At 62.6% G+C, this 14,946-nt stretch overlaps 2 protein-coding genes across 13 annotated transcripts; one reads left to right on the forward strand and one right to left on the reverse strand.

The window, feature by feature from the left end:
- The first annotated feature begins 651 nt into the window (after positions 1-651).
- On the forward strand, positions 652-2,891 carry TRAPPC5 (trafficking protein particle complex subunit 5). 3 transcript variants are annotated; one of them, XM_070622835.1, is made up of 3 exons: positions 672-739; positions 1,926-2,068; positions 2,280-2,891. In XM_070622835.1, exon 3 carries the CDS (start codon positions 2,289-2,291, stop codon positions 2,853-2,855), a length of 567 nt encoding a protein of 188 aa, XP_070478936.1. In that variant the 5' UTR covers positions 672-739; positions 1,926-2,068; positions 2,280-2,288; the 3' UTR covers positions 2,856-2,891. The 3 variants fall into 3 exon arrangements, with proteins under 3 accessions (XP_070478934.1, XP_070478936.1, XP_070478937.1); XM_070622836.1 differs by having other exon boundaries at positions 685-739; positions 1,914-2,068; XM_070622833.1 differs by lacking the exon at positions 1,926-2,068 and having other exon boundaries at positions 652-739.
- A 1,894-nt stretch (positions 2,892-4,785) lies between these two features.
- Positions 4,786-14,718, reverse strand: FCER2 (Fc epsilon receptor II). 10 transcript variants are annotated; one of them, XM_070622828.1, is made up of 13 exons: positions 14,525-14,718; positions 12,953-13,073; positions 11,792-11,911; positions 11,456-11,509; positions 10,891-10,944; positions 10,325-10,378; positions 9,712-9,774; positions 9,445-9,507; positions 9,250-9,312; positions 9,068-9,157; positions 6,870-7,021; positions 6,629-6,735; positions 4,786-6,443 (listed from the first exon to the last, which is right to left on the reverse strand). In XM_070622828.1, exons 2-13 carry the CDS (start codon positions 12,972-12,974, stop codon positions 6,305-6,307), a joined length of 981 nt encoding a protein of 326 aa, XP_070478929.1. In that variant the 5' UTR covers positions 12,975-13,073; positions 14,525-14,718; the 3' UTR covers positions 4,786-6,304. The 10 variants fall into 10 exon arrangements, with proteins under 10 accessions (XP_070478929.1, XP_070478928.1, XP_070478925.1 ...); XM_070622827.1 differs by having other exon boundaries at positions 11,792-11,914; positions 14,525-14,717; XM_070622824.1 differs by having other exon boundaries at positions 6,870-7,393; positions 14,525-14,667.
- Positions 14,719-14,946: the final 228 nt, after the last annotated feature.

Below are 14,946 nucleotides of genomic sequence, written 5' to 3' on the forward strand. Positions count from 1 at the left end.
GCTCTCAGATCTGTTATTGGGGCCACTGGGGGGCTTTGGGACCCGGTGGGGCAGGGTCTCCAAGTGTTGGAACTTGGGGAATGGGGAAAGTCACACAGTAAACTGTGGGTGCAAGAGGGTGTGTGAGAATGAATGCCCCTGTGGGTCCCTGTGTGTCCATGAACATGGCCTCAGGAAGTAAGTGAGCCCCCGTGCCCTGGAGGGGGTGTCCATGAGGGTTTGTGACCTGATACGCATAATGTCTCCCTAAGTGTGCATGAGCCCGAGGATATATGGGCTTCTAAGCATGTACCCACGGGTGTACGTGTGTTTGTGAGCGTATCTGTCCACTGAGCATGTATCCATGAGTGCACACGGCCCTAAGTGTGCTATGCCCACGGCTCATGGATGTGTGTGCCCCTAAGAGAACGTGTGCCCAAGGACATACGTGTGTCCCTAAGACAAGAGAAAGTGTGCCCAAGGGCATAGGTGTGCCCCTGAGACAAGGAGACATACGCCCAAGAGCACACATGTGCCCCTGAAACAGAGAGGTGTGCCCATCGTCAGGCGTGTCCCACTGAGCACGGGCGACCGAGACCAGGGAGGCACCACAGACACGCGCGCCCCCGCGCGGCCGCTCTCGGGAATCACTGCGCGTGCGCGCCCCGCCCACAAGCCCGTCCGGCCGCCGCGCCTGCGCACGTGCGGCCTTTTACGGCGCCGTAAAGCAGCTCGGCCGAGCCGACGGCTGCAGTTCTCGGTGAGACCCCGGCGCTCGCGTCTTCGCCCCGCCTCGTCCGCCCCCCCAACCGCTCCCCGCTGGCCTGTGGGTCCCGGGCCAGGGTCTCGGCGTCCGCGAGCCCCGCCCGCCCACTTCGGCCCACCCGGGGGAACCGCGAGGAGGGTGGGCTCCTCCCGGGTTCCGGCGCCCGGGTGCAGGCCGGGGCTGGGGTCTCGGGGCCCCGCCTTCCGCAGCTCAGCTCACCAACCCCCATCGCAGCCCGGGGCAGGGGTGTCGACATTCCCCTCCCATCCCGCGCCCTGGGCCCTCCCCATGGAGGCGGCGCCGGCCGGGAGTCCCCGGGACCCCGCCCCCGCGGGTCCGCTGGCCTCCCCATCCCCCACGCGGCCCTCGTTGCCGCCATCTCTGCACCCCCAGACCCCTCCGGCCTCTGGCCCCGGCCCTGCATGCCGGGGGCGGGCTTCTCAGCTCCCCCTCGCGACCTCACTCTTGGCGGCGGCTTCACACCTGAGGGGGCGAGGTGGGGGGGCGGAGGGAGGGAGTCTCAGCGCTCGCTCTGGGGACCCCCTTCCGTTTCCCCCCTTCTCCCCTCCCCGCTGCCACCCCCTCCGCAGAGCCACAGTGTGGAGGTCTCGGCGCCCCCTGGGGGTTTTCCCCATCAGCCTCCTTCTAGTCTCTTCCCTCACCGATCGCTGCGGCTATATTCGCTGGAATGGGGCGACCACAGCCTCCCCGCCCCCCCAGGTTCCCCCAAACTCCGGGTCTGACAGTCCGCCCCCTCCCTCTTGTTTCCCACGGTCCTGCTAGCTACCTTGCTGGAGAGCATGGGAATCGGGGGCTCCCAACGCCTCTGCGCCCCCCCTTCCAGTCTTTGTTCCGAATGCAGGCTCATCCGCGGCCCACGGGGGCGCGCTTCGTGCGTGGGGGCGGGGGCTTGGAAGGGTTCCCAGCGTCCCCTCTGGTCGGCCCCCTCGTCTGTATCTCGTCTGTGCTCTCAACCCTCCTGGCCTTTGGTCTTGACACCCCCCCCCCTCCCCCCGCCGTTTCTCTGCCTTTCCGCCTTGGGAAGTCAGCGCTGCTGGAGCGCACGGCGGGGGAGGGACAGTTGCCCGTGTCCTCGCACAGTCGCCCATCCTGGTCCCCTCCCTGCCCTAGGTCTGACGCCCCCCTCCCCCATGCATTAGTTTTCTAGTTACTCCCACAGGTGGCGGAGTGGGGCACGAAGGTGCTTTTCACATACGAGGAATCACCTGGAACTCGAGGGCCGGGGTGATTTCCAGCGTCCCCTCTGATTCGCCTCTTGTCTCTGCTCCCCGCTTCCCCGCCTGAGCCGTCTCCTCGCTAAGGGTATAAGCCCACCCGTTCCCCCGTTTGTCCTTCCCTGACTAGGTGTAATGGAGGCGCCTTTACGCGCAGGTAGATGTCCCCTTTCTTTGCCATCATCTCTTCCCACGTGGGAAGTCAGCGATAGAGCACAGGAGCGGGGTGGGCCGGGGCGGGGGGGTCCCAGGGTTCTCCCCCGCGCCCCTGACCCCGGTGTTTCCTCGCGCCCCCGCAGGGCGGCGGCATGGAGGCGCGCTTCACGCGCGGGAAGTCGGCGCTGCTGGAGCGCGCACTGGCGCGGCCTCGCACCGAGGTGAGCCTGAGCGCCTTCGCGCTGCTCTTCTCCGAGCTGGTGCAGCACTGCCAGAGCCGCGTCTTCTCCGTGGCCGAGCTGCAGGCGCGCCTGGCCGCGCTGGGCCGCCAGGTGGGCGCTCGCGTTCTGGATGCGCTGGTGGCTCGCGAAAAGGGTGCCCGGCGCGAGACCAAGGTGCTGGGCGCGCTGCTCTTCGTCAAGGGCGCCGTGTGGAAGGCGCTCTTCGGCAAGGAGGCCGACAAGCTGGAACAGGCCAACGACGACGCGCGCACCTTCTACATCATCGAGCGCGAGCCGCTCATCAACACCTACATCTCCGTACCCAAGGAGAACAGCACGCTCAACTGCGCCAGCTTCACGGCGGGCATCGTGGAGGCCGTGCTCACGCACAGCGGCTTCCCCGCCAAGGTCACGGCGCACTGGCACAAGGGCACCACGCTCATGATCAAGTTCGAGGAGGCGGTCATCGCCCGAGACCGAGCCCTGGAGGGCCGCTGACCCCGCGGGAGATAAAGGATGCGGAGCGCCCCCTTCCGAGTGTGTCTTGTGTTTTGTGTGGGGGGCCTCGGAGCTCCACTCCACGCCGGGACCCAGGCAGGTTTATAATACACTGGGGACGGGGCGGGGGCCGGGTCTGACCCAGTTAGGCTTTCAGAGAGGGGTGGGGGTTAGGGGAGGCCAGGGGCGGTGCTGGAAAACCCAGGCAGAAGGAGCAGCTGGTGCGGCTGGAGCGGGGAGAAGGCCGGTGCTTTCTGGGATCACAGCTGGAGGCCCGGCTGGGGCGGGGTGGAGGGCCTCCCTTAGACCGGGGAGTGGCGCACCTTTTGTGAAGGACCCGCTAGTCCCACAATTTATGCCTGCCCGCCTGTCCCTCTGTCCAGCTGCGGTGTCACAGCAGGAGGTCAGCGATGGGTGTGGCTGTGATGGCAGGACGGGGGTGGTTTGCAGACCTCTGCTTTAACCCCTTGTTACCCTTGCTGCGGTAGCAAGATCCCGGGCGCGGCCTGTGCACCTTGGCGACAAGCAGGGCCCCTGGGCACAGTCTTAAATCTCGCGTGGCTGGGCCCCAGCCCCAGAGTTTCCGATTCTGCAGATCTTGGGTGGGGGGGCCGAGGATTTGCATTTCTAACAACTTCCTAGGAACTGCTGTTGCTCCGGGGGCCACACTTTGAGAACTCTGACCCTGGTTCTCAGGGCGGAAATGGGCGGGCTCATTCGGAGTCACCTGGATGCTTAAAATATCCTGAAGTGAATGTCTAAACCCGTGATCGGCGTCCGAACACGTGTTCCTTGTTAAAAAAGGAAAATATTACGCCTCAGGTGACGCTTCCTCTCCTTTTTGTTCCCCACTCTCCGCTCCGCTCACTCCTCTTCAGGGTAACTCCTGCCAGACTTTTGGGGGAAATTGTTCAAGTTCTCGCCAGCCCTCACCCCCGCCCCAGGACCTGAAAGGGAACCCCAGGGGCTCCGGCTGGGTCCCCCTCATTGCTTATGAGAAGGGTTGAAGGGGATGGGGTGGGTGCAGGTTTTCAATTTGCCGTTGGGGTGCTCCATCTGGCTGCCTCGTGGAGGGCGGCACAGACGGGGAGACCGGGGACAGTTTAAGTCACCCAAGCAGGAGGTGACGAGCCAGGTGGGCTTCAGCACGTTGTGAAGACCAACAGAAGAAATAAAACCACTGAGCACCCACTGTGTGTGGCGCCGGATGGTCAGGACATAGCTCTGGGCTGGGGGAGGGGAGGGGGCCCAAGGGAGCTGGTAGAGGGGACGGCCAGGGTGGCAGCCTGCACTGGGCTGGGGGGCAGGGCAGAGACGGAAGCCACCGGCCTGGAGGAGGGAGAGCTGAGGGTGGGGTGCTGGGAGGCCAGATTTCAGAGGGAACTGCAGGAGTCTGGGTCTAACAGCCCTAGGTCCTCAGGGACCCTGGCAAGAGTGGCTTCCAGGGCCTGCTGCTGGGGGACAGGTGGGGCAGATGGCAGGAGCGAGAGGCGGAAGGCAGGGGCAGCGTGGCCAGCTCGGTCCACAGGCCCAGGAGTGAAGGATGCCAGAGAGAAATAGTGCCGGAGGGAGGAGGTGGGGCCGGTCCCCAAGGGAGGGCTTGGCAGCTGGGAGAGGAGGGCCTGGGGTCTGTGGAGGGACTTGCCGGAGAAGGTTTGGGACAAGCTGCAGGGCCGTGGGGCTGGACCCCGGTTTGCGGCAGGGGAGGACAGGGAGAAAGAACAGGCAGCTGTGCTCCTCAGGGTCCCGTCACGGTGGTTCTGGCTTAGGATGCTTTGGGCTGCAAGTTAGGCCTCCACTGAAGCCCCGTGATGGGGGGTGGGCGGTGGGGGGACCCAGGACCAGCCCTTGGTGACCCAGGCAGGCAGCATGCCTCATTTCACAGGGCACAGAGCAGGTTCCAGAAGAGTCATCTGCCTACAGTCACGTGTTAATTAATTCAACAAATATTTATTGAGCGCCTACTGTGTGCCAGGCGCTGGGGACAGCTGAGAACCAAACAAAGGCAGGCACCTGCCCTCCTGAAGCTTGCATTCTAACCCGTGTACACAGGCAGTGAACAGATCAGTGAATTACACATCTTGTCGGAAGGAGAAGGGTGCCGTGGTGGGAGAGTACAGAGGAGTAAAACGGACTGGGAGTCAGGGCTGTCATTTTAAATGGGAGGGAGGGAGAGCTCAGGATAGGCCTCACTGAGGAGCTAGCAGGGGAGGCAGCATGTGCAAAGGCCCTGGGGTGGGAGTGAGCCTAAATGTTTAAGGTATAGGGAGGTGGCTGGGGTGGGTGCCGGATGCGGGGAGGAGAAAGAGAAAGTGAAGTTGGGGAGATAAGGCACGTGGGAGGGGTTCTGAGATCGCAAAGGACCCTGTAAGGCTTTGGCTTTTCCTCTATATTGAAAGGAAACTTCTAGAATGTTTGGGGGCAGTGAAGAGGGAGACCAGAGGGAGTGAGGATGGGGGCCACGCCAAGGCAGTGGGTGGATTCTGAATGTGTCTGGACACCACGGCCCATGGCTCTCCTTATGGGTTTGGAGGGGGCAGTGAGGGAATGAGGTGGCCAGGGTGCCCCCAGTGCGGGCCTGAGTGACTGGTAGAGGGGAGCCTCGAATACAGTGTGGAGGGCTCAGGTAGGCAGTTTTGCGCTGGCCGGGAGTTCCGGGGTGGGGAGCTGGGGGACACAGACATCTAGGGATGGGCAGTGAATAGAGAGCACAGGTGACCTGGAGTCCAGCCCATCTTTCGCTCCAGAGGCCCAGTCCTGTCCCCACCCCGTGCTGGGCCCTGGGCCTCCCAGCTCCCACCTTCCACACCTGCAGGCCCCTGAGGAGGGGGCCAGGCTGAGGGGCCCCCGTCGCCCTGTCTTACTGATGCAGGCCGGGTGGGGAGGACTGGCTGCCTGAGCGGGGGACTCTGTCGTGTTGTGCCCGGACACGCGCGGCGTCTGGGGAGGGCACGGGTGGGGGTTCACTCCTGACTCCAGCAGACGGCCAGGTCGGGGCGACAGGAAGCACACGGGTCGGGGCCGCTCCCTGGACGGCTGGGCTGCCAGGAGCTGTGCCCCAGTGAGGAGGGGGCTGCTAGCCTTCAGGCTCGTGGGCAGGGGTTCTCGAGGTGGGATCCTCAAGCCCTTAAAGTCAGGGAGGTGGCAATGGCCAGCTGGCCTGAGGAACAAGGGACAAGCCCTCCGGGGCGTTGGCAGGAGCCGAGGATGGGTCAGCTGCTTCCATTTGGGGTGTAGGAAGTATCACCAGGACCCTTCAGCCACCAAAGAGGTGTCCAGGCCTTGGGCGGGGGTCCTCAGGGTCCTGCCATGGGCCTTGCTGTTCCCGTGTTTGAGATGGGGGAGTGACACAGAGGGGCGCTCCTGGTGGGCGGGCAGGGGGCTGTCAGGGTCCACGACTCAGGACAAATCCCCGTGGACCCAGGGGGGCCGAGGTGGCTGGTGGGCAGTCAGCACGTGACCAGCCGGTCACACACCCAGCCGTCCAGGTAGCTGCCACAGAAGGCGTCGTTCCAGTGCCCGGAGGCCCGCATCATGACGCAGTCCTCGCCTTGGCCCCCGTTGTTGGGCTCCCCCGGCTGCCAGTTGCTGTAGCACAGGGCTTCAGGTCATTGGGGTCGGGGATGGGAACGGGGCCCTCTGCCCTCAGCCCAGACACATCCCTGTGAGTCTGGGCCCTGCCCGTCATCCTTGGCCATCTCCCTCAGTTGCCATCCGGAAGCTCCCCCAAGTCCAGGCCTGGGGCCCCCTCCTCTCCATTGGCCCCTCCTCACCTGTAGTCCAGGGGGTTCTGGTCCATCCAGACAAACTCCCCTTCTATGTTCAGGTCCCGAAGGCCAATCCAGGAGCCTTTCTTGTTGGCGTGGCGGGTCAGGAAGTCCTGGGGAGCAGGACAGGGCTGGAGGACTGGGGAGACGTGTCTGGGTCCCCCTGCCACACGACGAGTTGGGCTGGGGACCCCCTCCTCCCCCTCCCCCACAGCACCGGCGGCACCCTCTGCGGAGCCCGGCCCACCTGCTCCTCCTGGCTGTGGATGCTGACCAGCCGCCCGTGCAGCTTGCTGCAGGCGAACCGCGCCTGGATCCACCGCTTGGGGCCCTCCCCGAAGTAGTAGCACTTCTTTTGGAAATGGACCCAGTCGTCGGGGCACGTGTTACACGTGGAGCCTGGGGTGGAGGAGAGGCTCAGGGGGACAGCGGAGGAGGGCACCATGGCGGACACTGTGGTGGGAACCGTGGTGGGCACTGTGATGGGAACCGTGGCGGGAACCGTGGTGGGAACCGTGGTGGGAACCGTGGCGGGAACCGTGGTGGGAACCGTGGTGGGAACCGTGGCAGGCACTGTGGTGGGAACTGTGGCGGGAACCGTGGTGGGAACCGTGGCAGGCACTGTGGTGGGAACTGTGGCGGGAACCGTGGTGGGAACCGTGGTGGGAACCGTGGCGGGAACCGTGGCAGGCACTGTGGTGGGAACCGTGGTGGGCACAATGGGCAGAGTGGGTGGCAGCGTCTTTCTTGGAGTCGCTCCTGGCCTCCGGGCTGAAAGCAGACCCACCCCAGAGCCTAGCAGAGTCTCGCAGTTTGCCTTCCTCCCTGGAGCTCTGATGCCGACGTGCTAGACCGGCTGCACCGCAGGAGCAGCTCAGCCGCCAACATCATGGCCACGACCTCCACCCTTGTCAGGAACACCTTTGTCACCAACATCATCCCCCAGACACCCATGATCGCCAGCAACATCTCTCACCACCACCAACACCGCCTTTAGGGGCCCCACACCAGCCACGTCTGAATCACCAGTGCCGGTGGTCATGCTGAGGCTGAGACCACCAGCATTACTCTGCCGGTGTCCTGTCCTCACCAGCTGCTCCAATAACAGCCCTGGCCACCATCGCTGCCAGCACCACCGAAGCCAGCGCCCTTGGCCACTGTCTTGGAAATGGAGATGATTTTCTTGTTGGAGCCCATGGGGAGGACTGGAGGGCTGGAGCGTGGTCTGTCTCCTCTTACCCCGACCCCAAGAAACCTGTCAGGCGCTGTCGCCACCCTAGCATTCCCGGGTGGGAGTTTAAACGCACTGTTACTGGATCCACTCACTCGTGATTCGCTGCAGATTTTCTTAGAGTGAACGTGGACCGAGGGCTCCCTGGCTTTGGGGGAATTGTTCTAAGGGGTCTGGAGTCCACGGCAGCTTGAGGACCCCCCGGGGAAAACAGAGCTGGAGGTGCTGCTCACACGTGAACTGGGGAACCAGCGCGTAGCCCTCTGGGGGTGAAAACAGGAAGAGAATCTCTCTGGGTCCTTCAAGGGAACTTCAGGGAGGGTGACCTGCCCACGTGTCACGTGGTCATTGAGAGACAGCCCCCAGAGCTGGGCTGAGACCCCAGGCCATGGGACTAGACTTGGTGAGGGGTGGGGGGCACTCAGGGACCGAGCAGGAATTAGGAGGGGCCCCATCACAGTGAGCGAGGCTCAGATCCCTCTTCCCACCCTCCCCAGAAGGACCACTGCGGGGTTTCTTCCTGGGATTCCCACAGCCACCCCACGTCCCAGGGGACAGCTCTCCACACCCAGCACTTCCTCTTCTCCCCAGTTGGGGCAGCTGGGGCTCCACAGAGGGCAAAGATCAAATATCCAGGGTGGGCTGGGGTGGGGGGGACCTCAGAGCAGTGACAGCCGGGTCCCTACCCCAGGATAAAGGCACAGGGATCGAATCTGCTCTTTCTGCAGCCTGCTGGGGCCGCCCCCACGCCCCCCGTAACTGCCAGCATCCCCTCCATCACTGCCACCGCTAGGGAAGACGCCACGGTCCCCGCTGTCCCCATCGCTGCAGAGGTGACTCCCCTCCGGCCCCCTGGCTGGATCAGGCAAGCTTCCCCCAGGGCTGTGGCTGAGGGCACCCTAATGATGACCGTCTGCTAAGCCGAACTGGGCAGAAGAGAGAGAGTGAAGAGAACCCAGAGATGGTAAATGTGGGGCAACTTTTACCTAGAGGAGGGAAAAATGGTGGGACCCCCCCAAATCGGTGGAGGGAGCAGCTGGACTCAGAAAGGGCATTCTCGTGGGGCCCCCATCACCCCTGCCACACACATAAATACACACCCATCCACGTTGTCACACATACACCTCTACTGTGTGTTTGAACATACAGTGCCCACACCTGTGCAGTCACATGCGCACACCCACACAGCCGTGGGCCCAGACGCTCACACTCACCGTTGGACACGCGTAGCTCTATCCACAGCTTCGCCACTTCCTCCTGGAGCCTGTCCAGTGCGTGCAAGGCTGCGCGTCTCTCATTCAAGCCTGGCGTGGGTAGGGGTTGGAAGGGGGCTGTGGTCAAGAGACCCACTTGCGAGCCCCCTTCCTTGCCCCTCCCCTCCTCTCCCCAGGCTCACCCTGGGACTGGAGGTCGCTCAGGTCCTCGCGAAGTCCGTTCAGGTTCCGGGAGAGCTCCGAGTCTGATGAGAGCGGGTATGGGGGCAGGAGCGGTGTCAGGGATGTTGTCTGTGGGCCGAACGTCCCCGAGCTTGGTCCCCAGCTTCACCGCCCACCATGGCCCCAGGACCCTGCCCCCAACCCTGATCTCTCACCCTGAGATTTCATTCTGTTCTGCTCATCTTGGATTTTCTCCATGCTCTGCGACATCTTGGCAGCTGGTTGGGGGGTGGTGCTCAGTGGCAAGCACGTCATCAGAACCACACCCCCATTACCCCCCACCGGCCCCTCGGCCTCTGACCCTGGGTCTTTGGGGTCACCTGCTCGTTTCCCAAGTCACAGGTGGCCTAGAGCACTTGATCCACGTGTTATCCAGGTTCCCCCTGACCCCTCCTCTCAGGCCCCAAGCTGAGGCTGCTCACCCTGGGATTCCTGGGCCACCTGCTCCCCCTTGTGTTTTTCCAAGTCCTTGGAAACCTGAGAGACTGGGGCGGCAGGAGGTAAGACGTGTTATCAGGACCCAGGAAGGCAGGTCCTTGGGTCGCCCCCACCAGCCCCAAGTGCAGGCCCCCCCACCGCCACCCCACCCAGTCACAACGGCCGCAGCTTTTGTTTTGAATTTGGGGGGGAAATGTACTCAGGAGAACTCAGGCGAGAATCGAATGAACTTCTCCCCCCCAGGATGGAATAGAAAAGTAGCAGGCTTTTACTAAAAGCTCCCTGGAGGGGTTCTAAGTGCCTCGCGGGGTCTCAGCTGGTTTCTGCCTCGTGACACTGAGCCGATGCCCACCTTGCAGGGGAGGAAGGCGAGGCAGGGAGCCGTTTGGGCAGCTTCCGTTGGGCTCGTCTCAGAGCCCGCCCTCGCAAGAGTCGCGGGGTCTTCAGCCCCGGGGAGCGGGGAGCACAGGCTGACCCTCAGTTCCCAGGGGGGACCCTGGAGCCGTTTCTCCCACATCCCACAGCCATCAGGGGCAGAAGCAGGACAAGAGCCAGGTGCCCCCCAGCCCCGTCTCTCCCCCCTTGGCTCCTCCCTACCGTTCTGGGCCGCGGTCTTTTCCAGCTGTTTCAGCTTCTGCACAGTCTCCAAGTCTGGGGAGGAGGAGAGGAGAGGGGTGAGAAAGGATTTTTCGGGTGCCCCCCCACCCCCACCCCACACGGTCACAATGGCCGCAGCTTTTGTTTTGAATTTGGGTGGCAAATGTACTCAGAGAACTCAGGGGAGAATCGAATGAACTTCTCCCACCCAGGATGGAATAGAAAAGTAACAGGCTTTTACTAAAAGCTCCCTGGAGGGGTTCTAAGTGCCTCGCGGGGTCTCAGCTGGTTTCTGCCTCGTGACACTGAGCCGATGCCCACCTTGCAGGGGAGGAAGGCGAGGCAGGGAGCCATTGGGGCAGCTTCCGTTGGGCACGTCTCAGAGCCCGCCCTCGCAAGAGTCGCGGGGTCTTCAGCCCCGGGGAGCGGGGAGCACAGGCTGACCCTCAGTTCCCAGGGGGGACCCTGGAGCCGTTTCTCCCACATCCCACAGCCATCAGGGGCAGAAGCAGGACAAGAGCCAGGTGCCCCCCAGCCCCGTCTCTCCCCCCTTGGCTCCTCCCTACCGTTCTGGGCCGCGGTCTTTTCCAGCTGTTTCAGCTTCTGCACAGTCTCCAAGTCTGGGGAGGAGGAGAGGAGAGGGGTGAGAAAGGATTTTTCGGGTGCCCCCCCACCCCCACCCCACACTGTCACAACGGCCGCAGCTTTTGTTTTGAATTTGGGTGGCAAATGTACTCAGGAGAACTCAGGCAAGAATCGAATGAACTTCTCCCGCCCAGGATGGAATAGAAAAGTAACAGGCTTTTACTAAAAGCTCCCTGGAGGCGTTCTAAGTGCCTCGCGGGGTCTCAGCTGGTTTCTGCCTCGTGACACTGAGCCGATGCCCACCTTGCAGGGGAGGAAGGCGAGGCAGGGAGCCATTGGGGCAGCTTCCGTTGGGCTCGTCTCAGAGCCCGCTCTCGCAAGAGTCGCGGGGTCTTCAGCCCCGGGGAGCGGGGAGCACAGGCTGACCCTCAGTTCCCAGGGGGGACCCTGGAGCCGTTTCTCCCACATCCCACAGCCATAAGGGGCAGAAGCGGGACAAGAGCCGGGTGCCCCAGCCCCGTCTCTCCCCGCTTGGCTCCTCCCTACCGTTCTGGGCCGCGGTCTTTTCCAGCTGTTTCAGCTTCTGCACAGTCTCCCAGTCTGGGGAGGAGGAGAGGAGAGGGGTGAGAAAGGATTTTTCGGGCGTCCCCACCCACCCACACCCCATCTGCCAGTTAGGGATGGAGGGAGGCCTTGCATATACCATGTGGGAGACGCGGGGCGGGGCTCCTGGGGGTCAGGGGCACGGGGCTGCAGGGTCAAGGTGGGAGACACGATGGGAACACTGGGCTCTGGGGCTGTGTTGGGCTCCCCAGGACCTGGGAGCGGGGGGCTGGGAGGGAACACGGGAGGGAGGCCGCAGGGGACTGGGGGTGTCCTCACGCCACAGGAGAAGCAGGGTCAGCAGCCCGGCCCACATCGCGGTGGTCACCAGTCCCAGCAGTGCGAGCAGCGTCCCCCGCTGGCAGCACTGCCGCCGCCTCCTGGGAAACTTTGGGAACTCTACTGGGGGTAGGGGGAACACCGAGGGGCACAGGGTGAGGCTGGGCTCTGGCTCTGCCCGTCTCTGCATCGCCCAGAGCCCCAAAGTCCTGGGAGCCTGCCCAGAACCCACACTGAAGCAGAGGGTCTCAGTGGACCCCCAGCCTCCTCTGCACACCTTCCCCTCGCGCTGCCGTCTTTCATGTCCATCAGGCCCCCCCAGCCCCGACCTTTGTGTGTCCATCTCTGCATCTGTGCATCTCTGGGTGTGTCCCTCCACCCATCCAGCCCAATGTCTCTGCTCCTTCTGCCCACACTCCAGCAGTCAGCAGGCCAAACTTGGGGCCAGGTCACTGTCCAGAGAGACAGGCCCGGGGCCAGGAGCTGAGACCTCCTCCTCCAGGGGCCACCTCCTCAGGTGAGGCGGCCGACCCCCACCCAGCTCTCACCTGAGACCCTTCTCCCTTTTATGGGTTCACTTACGCCCCCACTAATGCTGGGCCCCAGCCTCACCTCCAGAAGGCCGCGTCTCCCCTCCCCTCCCACCCCCAGCCCTCGCCCTCACGCCCGTCCCCCACTCTGAGCCTCTCCCCCAAACACAGGACACCGGGGCTCAGTTCCTCCCCGTATCCAAGCTCTTCCCCAGATGTCAGGCCTCCCCCAGGCCTCACCCCAACTCCTGGGCCCCCCAAGGCCCTGCCTTGACACCTCACCGCGGGCCCCAGGCCCCCTCCCCTCACCCTGGCTATGAGGATCCATCGTGTTGAGTCCCACTTGGCCTCCGACTCTATCGGGCTCCCAGAGCCCCAGCTGGAGCTGGTTTTTGTTGGGAGGGTGTTGAGTCAGAGAAGGGCGGTGCCCTGGCTTCCCTCTCCTGCCGGGCTCTGTGCCAGGAGGCCGGTTGGAGCTCACCTCCCCCCCGTCGCTGGGCCTTTCCTAGAAATTCACTCTTCTTTCCAGATGGGGACCCAGGAGCCTTTCTCCTCTCCAGGGTGGAAGGTAGGAGGTCAGGGGGTCAGAGTTCTTGCTTTGGCCAGTGTCAGCTCCTGAGAGCCCTCTCACCTGAGTATGCATGTTCCTCCATGGCAGCCCTGCTTGGATTCTCCCAGTGACAGAGTGCTCACCACCTGTCAAGGCAGTCCACTTGACTGGCACAGTCACAGCTCTGGCTGGGATCTGGGATCTAATGAGGGTTAGGGTTAGACGTCAGGCTCTAGTTACTGGCACAGGCCAGCAGCGGGGACTTGAGGACCCCAGGGTCCCCCAGAGTCCACAACCGGGAGTCAGTGTTGCTCCTGCAGCTGGCATGGAGGGTCACAGGCCTTGAGACCACAGGTGGGCACCCCAGAGCCCATCACATGTGAGGTATACAGCAGGTGGTCCATAAATGTGCACCTGTGTGATCTTGGCAAGTGACTGAACCTCGAAATCAGTTTCCCTAACCCATAAAATGACAACATTCGTAATACCTACACCGTAGAGTGGTTGTCGGCTCTATGTGAATGTGTAAAATGCTTTGAACAAGGCCTGGCACATGGTGAGCACCAAAAGTAACCTCAGTTCTTGTCACTGTTGCTGCCTGTGTAACCTCAGTCCGGGACTCAACGTTTCTGAGCCTCCGTTTTCCCCTCTGTAGAAGGTGGGTGATGACGGTACCCAATTCATGAGACCGTGGTAGGATCAAATGAGATAATAATGTATTCCTGAGGCTTTGGGTGCGTGGCTGCACACAGAGGGTCTTCAGGTCCTCAACATTTATCAGGCATCTACTCTGTGCCAGGTCCTGCTGGGAAAAGCAGCGACTCTGTCACCCAGGCCTCAGCTTTCTCCTTTGCCAACGTGCCCAAGGTGTCTTTAAAGTCTCTTGGCTTGAAAGCACTGAGGATGTGCCAAAGAGCTTGGGCTTTGGGGTCAGACAAGCCTGGGGGGTCATTGGCTTCCTCCTTGCTGTGTGACCATGGGCAAGTTGCTTCCCCTCTCTGAGCCTCAGGGAAGCAGAGATGTGGGCTGCCAGGCTCCAAGGAACAGCATCCCAGACTGAGTCTTGCACTATCCTGGAGGGAGCCAGAGGGGTCACTGTCCTGTGACAGGGGAGACAGCCGGACATGGCTGAGCCCAAGCCGGCCAGACTCAGAGCTGAGTCTTGGCTGCTCCCTAGATGAACAACTCAGCTTTCTCATTTGTAAATTGGGGGTAAGTGACAGCGCTGGCTCCACAGGACGCTCAGTCAACCTAAGGGTGGGATGCTGGGGGAACTGAGGGACCGAGAGCGTAATTTATCTACGTCACACAGGGGTGGACATGATCATGGTCACCCCCAGTGCACCCGCTAGGCTCAACTTTGCTCAGCCAAGCCGGTTGACTGGCTTTCACTTCCCCAAACCAGGTCCCTGCCTGCCTGGCGAGGCTGTCCACACCTGCCCCCTGCCCCCTGCCTTTCTCTCGCACAGACCTCTTCCTGGCCTCCCTCAAGACTCAGCCTGATGTCGTTCCCTCCAGGAAGCTTCGATGTCCAGTTTCCACCGCCGACCCGACACACACACACAGAGCCACACGTGTCCACACTCAGGCACACGCACACTGACACACCGTCGCACACTCACACGCACCGTGTGCTCACACAGGCTCACTCACATGAGTTTCGAGCGCGTCGTCCTCCTCCTAGTCTGTTGGGGCCGTTGGGCGACGCCGGCAGGGGCCACAGGCCGTGGTGACAGGTCTAACCTGGAGAGACAGTTTCTTCTGAAAGCAGACCCACCCACAGCTTCTATTTTCACAGACCTAATTATGGACTTGCCCATCCACGCATGGCCTCCTCAGATGCCCCCCACAGCCCGGTAAAGTCCCTGCTATTATTATCCCCACGTCTCAGGTGAGCAATTCGAGGTTCAGACACGCAAAGCCACCATCCCAGAGTGCTTTAGGACGGAAGTGGCCGAGTCAGGATGCGAAGCAAAGTGACTTCGCGCTGAATCCTTATTCCACCATGGCAGGGAAGAGGGAGCGAGAGAGGAGAGAGGGAAGGAGGGAGGGAAGAAGAAAGAGAGAGAGAGAGA

The sequence above is a fragment of the Equus przewalskii genome, chromosome 6 (genome assembly GCF_037783145.1).
Source record: "Equus przewalskii isolate Varuska chromosome 6, EquPr2, whole genome shotgun sequence".
Taxonomy (NCBI): domain Eukaryota; kingdom Metazoa; phylum Chordata; class Mammalia; order Perissodactyla; family Equidae; genus Equus; species Equus przewalskii.